Below are 5,300 nucleotides of genomic sequence, written 5' to 3' on the forward strand. Positions count from 1 at the left end.
GTGAGAATGGGGAGGCAGGGGCGCAGCGGTTCCCAAGCGTGGTGGGCTCGAGCATGGGGGCGAGCAGTTCCCGAGCGTGGCGGGGAGTCTGTTTCGCGAGCGTGGGGCTTAAGTCGTTTCATTAGCGAGGGGATTACGTTTCGTAAGTGGCCAATTTCATTAACGATAGCATGGTGAATAATTAAAGCATAAAACACGTTTAGTAGGCTGAAGGGATGTAGACCATCGGATTGCAGGTTTCGATGGATAGGATGATTTAGTTCTCCGCCCTCTCGTGCTTTTATAGGGGTAGTAGATTATCATTACACGAATAAAAGGTGCAAGTGCCGGCTTCGAACATTAGTTTACAAGTTCCGATGTTCCATTGCGACGTCGTGAAATTTATGTATGTGCTCCCAATGGCGGAGCTTGATGAAGATTGTTGAGGGGGTGAGAAAGAAAAGTTATGCATGAGCACTGAAAAACATTTGATATTCAAGCCTAATAATTAGGGGTACACTTAATAGTTTCCTAGAGTAGGGGAGCAATGCCCCCCTTTGGCCCCGTGAAGCTCCGCTACTGCATACTCCCTCTGTTCCAAATTTGAACTAAAACCAATCACGACAAGTATTTTGGAACAAAGGGAGGGAATACTAATATTTCGTTCGCTGTACTCGAGATCCACCTGCAATTTATCCCCCAGCTCTGGTTCATCTCCCCCAAACCAAGCATGTGCGACCGTAGACACCAAGCTCCATCGCCACCCAGCATGTCTAAATATAACAAGGCAGCACCAGTGCAGCGCAACAATCAGTAACCATCTTCATGGCAGCACAACTTCTCACATGGAAAAAAACTGGCAACCCACAATGACAAAGAACCGTAAAAGAAACTGAAGCAACAACCACCAAAGAACTGCTGTAATTATAGCCTATAGCTTCATGAATCCGAGTACCACAACAGGACAACAATCGGAGGAACGCTATGAGTCGCAAAATCAACAGCACGTAACCAGCGCAACAAAGAATTGCAAACACAAACAATTTTACGCCATCAATTGGATGGCATTCCTCCAGATCCAAGACAAGGGCTAAAAGATCCTCCCGAAGTCCTTCCTTCCAAAGGACGGCGGCAGCCCGCTTGTTGCAAGAGAGTGACCAGCGCTTCCTCCTGCACACAGATAGTTCGTTTTGATCAGTATTATGCTTGAAAGACATAGATGCACACAAGACTCTTTCTCAGGTTCCCAAACACACGTCATGGAAGGAAAATAAATTGTACTAATAACTTCAAAGCTTCGGTTGTAGGATAAGAGGACCCAATTATAGGTTGATCCACAGACCCTCAGTCCATAGCTCATACATTGGCATACAAGGTTTGATGCTTAACAGCTACAGTTTTTCCATCCATGTGCATCGACAGAAATCATATGCTGGTGGAGTATATTATCAAGTGCCTTTTTGTTATCTGTAATCCTAAACATTATCATTGTCCAGAAGATTAATAGCAAGACTTCAAGATGTTAGAAGTTTGCAACGATGATATCATCTTAAGATTGGAATAGAACAAGTTCATACACAGCATTATTACAGAACTCCTGCTTTGCAAGTGGCAGGAACATAATAGCCATGGCGATGTCAACAACAAAATCAATAAAAAAACCACTAAGTGCACAACAGTGAAATCATTCATTACCCCAAGGCATCCCTTCAACCATCCGAGGGGGCGAAGTAGAATCTGGCATGCCATATTTGGACCAGGCAGATTGAACATTCTGGAGATTCCCCGTCGGGCGTATAGAGGTTGAATTCATATGGTTGTACCGCTGAAATGGTTGTCCGTGACGACCAGGGAAATTTCGCTGGGAATAGTTGGCATGGTTGTAACTATCATAGTTGACGTGGCCTGTTGAATGGCCACTCTCTCTGAGAGACGGTGCATGAAATAGGAAGTCATTTCTACAGCAGAAACATGAACAAGGAATCAGTGAATATACTTAATGCAGGAGAATTGGAAAAAAAAATCACAGCGGTATTAATTATCTCTAATTGGCTGACAAATCAGAAAACAAAATATTGAAGCATAAAACTGTTGGGGTGCATGAAATGCATTAAAAACAACATGTCCCATGAACTAGTGCACAATGATGTTCCATAGTATGGATATTTCTAACCGACAAAACCATCTCAAACTCTCAATCATAATGGGATATGCCCGGTAAAATATGCATCTGTTTAGTGTCAAACCCTGGGGGATAGCTAAAATGAGAAGACCTGAGAAACCATTTCCTAAACTCTGTATGAAGCACCGTTCCATCCATTTCCATAGGAATAGGGTATGTGCGGTAAAAGGCGCATCTGTTTACCTCCAACTACTGGGGCATGTATACAAATTGAAAGGACTGGACAAATCATATTGTTACCTCCCTACATGAAGCATCAATTTCATTTGTTTCAATGGTCGTTAGTTAATTGCGATATCCTCAATTAATAACTTACGAGTGGAGCTTGTTAAAACTTAGTGTTATGGTGTGCAAGATCACATGAAACAGTCATGAGCAGCGTGGCACAGGGTGAAAAAACAATGAATGTGCATTACAGATATTGGGACAAGGGGGCAGACAGACCTATCTTATCAAATAAGGGGTAATATCCCATTAATTAAAAGAGTATCTTATTAGTAAATAATACTCCCCCTGTAAACAAGATCACTATAGTGATCTAAAAGGTCTTATATTTGTTTACAGAGGGAGTACCATCTTACTGTCAGGAAAGTATTATCACTTGGTTTAGATTAGATTTTTCTGTTGCATTTGTTATTTCTCAGTCACCTGCTGTAGAAGGCAGTCCCTTTTTTTGGGAGCCATAGATCCTATCACCTGGGGCTAACCATCTCTATATAAAGAAATGAGCCACATCTATTATGAGCAATCAATCAAACAAGTACTTGTCCTTCACATGGTTTAGTTTCTCTTTCGAGCCTAGTCTCATCTACCCTATGATCTACCCTCCGTAAACTAATATAAGAGTGTTTAGATCACTACTTTAGTGATCTAAATGCTCTTATATTAGTTTACAGAGGGAGTAGCAAGCATAGCGTGTTTCTGGTATTCAAACCCAACAACGTTCAAGGAAGACCCATTGCAGCAACGAAATATTGAGATCTCATCATGCTACAATACCTTTGATTCGAGCCTGCAATATCATGGCTTTGGATATTGGGCAATCTGCCAGACTGGATTGTTCGACCACTTGCATCTCTCAGGTGAACACTGCCTAACTCAGCTGATAGTGAATTATCTTCTTGCAGGAGTGACTCATCGCTGCACATAAAAGTCGAATGAAAGGCTAATCCATAGGCTACACTATTTTAAAATAAGTAAATTTAATATGCATGATTACCTATAGTTGGGATCCCAGTCAGCTGGATCTGGTACTGATGAAGTGGAGGTTGATGTATCAGCTGGCACATTGGATGAGTGCAAAGGACGGAAATCATTGTAACCAGATGGTTGAACATAACCATGATTGGAAGAAGAGCTTGTGGATAAACCAGTGCTAACACCTATCTGCGGCCTCCAATTATAATGACCAGAATTAGGAAGTGCACCATATGAATAGCCAGAATGTCCTCGAGCAAATGCTGAACTGACACCATCTCCATGAGGTCCCTGGATTAGCTGAGATGTGTACTCATGTGGTGGCATTGACATAGGAGGGTGACCAAGATTCCTTCTCCTATTGTATTGGCCTACCACAGCGGCTTTTCCTAATGAGGAGCCATGACTGCCCCTTGCAGGAGAAGTGGCAACATACTTAGCAGTAGCGCTAGCTGGCATTTGTGTTTGGGAATTTGGAGGAGTAAATTGTGATGGACTGGCCCCAAGAGACATAGGACCTGGACCACCAGGACTTAGCCGAATGCCAACACCATGAGAGAGATGAGGCCTTCTTCTAATATCTGGACTAAATCCTAGAAATGTTCCTCCGGCTTGTGACTGTAAATTGAACCCAGAAGGGCCTAGTGGTGAATGATACATGTTAACATTATTGACATCATAGCTTCCGTAGCTGCTTGCAGGACCTACGTTATCATTAAAGCTACCACGGCTACTGAAGCTGCCGCAGCTGCTTCCATATGAAAAGGGCATCTTTGGCGGAAAAACGTTATTGAATGGTAGGGATCTGTTAATGCTCCCAACCTAGAAAAAATATAAATAATATATTATGGATGTATTCTTGCAAGGTTTCTACTGAATAGAAGCATGAGAGAACATACTTACAACCTGAGGGGAAAGGCCAGCAGCTAGCCAGTGACCTCCTCCAGGATTGTGATCAACTGTTGCAGCACGACCAACGGGCTACAACAAAAAAGGCATAAAGCTTGACTTATAAACTAGAACTGTATGGAAAAGGTAGCTCTTGAGGTCCAAATTTTCACGAGTTATCCGCCCAACCATTCTGGTATAATGGCACTAAAACCATAAAGAAACTATAACCATAGAAGACATGACATCTGAAGGGTGTAAATACAATAAACTTTTCAAGATTGATGGAAAGAAACACTGTTGCATGTTCGTGTGACCAGGTGAAGACGGGATATCTAAATCGAGATGCATCAATCCTGTTGACTGAAGCAAACCGAAAGTTGTTTGCTACAGCTAATGGTGATTTCACGTCACAGGTTGTTCATGAGAAGAATATGCAGCAAGGTGTCTGGAATAGAACCATACTTACAATTACTGGGGTCTCCCGGAAAGGCTCATAAGGACCAGTGAAGGCTTCACCAGTTATGAATGGATGATATGAAGCCTGAAATAGATTTTCAAAATTGTGAAGCGCTTCCATTGATGATTCTTCAAGAACATAAGTTAGCGCTCACAGAGAATCGAACAACTCTAAACTTCGTAAGGATATCAAACAAATTCCAAGAGGCAAAATGAATGTAACTTCAAGTACACAAACCATACAAGTACGGAGTAATATCTAACTTTATCATTAGCCAATACCTGCAATGGTGACCATCGCTTATTAGGATCAAACTCAACAAGTCCTCTCAAAAAATCAACCAATGCTAAGCAATCTTCCTTTTCAGCCTCTGCATAAAAATTAACATATATATGATCGCATTAGCAACTTTATCGTAAGGACCACTGTATTATCATGTAAAAACTACCGCTCCATATGAAATAAAGACCCATGCCTCGTCACTAAAGAACTGTACATTTGTATGCTACATGTATAAGCCAGGATTAGTTGTCTATTAACCAAATATGCCCATATGATGACATATGAATTACAACGTGGAATATGAATAACTGT

General features: G+C 41.7%; 1 protein-coding gene across 3 annotated transcripts in view; it reads right to left on the bottom strand.

The window, feature by feature from the left end:
• Positions 1–872: 872 nt before the first annotated feature.
• Positions 873–5,300, bottom strand: part of LOC123128111 (dual specificity protein kinase YAK1 homolog) — an 8,998-nt gene continuing 4,570 nt past the window's right edge. Inside the window, exons 12-18 of one of the 3 annotated variants that reach the window (XM_044548033.1) lie at positions 4,988–5,076; positions 4,716–4,790; positions 4,265–4,339; positions 3,381–4,180; positions 3,161–3,301; positions 1,675–1,937; positions 873–1,149 (exon numbers count right to left, since the gene is read on the bottom strand). In XM_044548033.1, the coding sequence (XP_044403968.1) occupies positions 1,070–1,149; positions 1,675–1,937; positions 3,161–3,301; positions 3,381–4,180; positions 4,265–4,339; positions 4,716–4,790; positions 4,988–5,076 (1,523 nt within the window). In that variant the 3' untranslated portion in view covers positions 873–1,069. Of the gene's footprint in view, positions 1,150–1,674; positions 1,938–3,160; positions 3,302–3,380; positions 4,181–4,257; positions 4,340–4,715; positions 4,791–4,987; positions 5,077–5,300 lie in introns of those variants that run through there. The other 2 variants (XM_044548032.1, XM_044548034.1) reach the window with 2 other exon arrangements.

The sequence above is a fragment of the Triticum aestivum genome, chromosome 6A (assembly GCF_018294505.1).
Source record: "Triticum aestivum cultivar Chinese Spring chromosome 6A, IWGSC CS RefSeq v2.1, whole genome shotgun sequence".
Lineage (NCBI taxonomy): Eukaryota > Viridiplantae > Streptophyta > Magnoliopsida > Poales > Poaceae > Triticum > Triticum aestivum.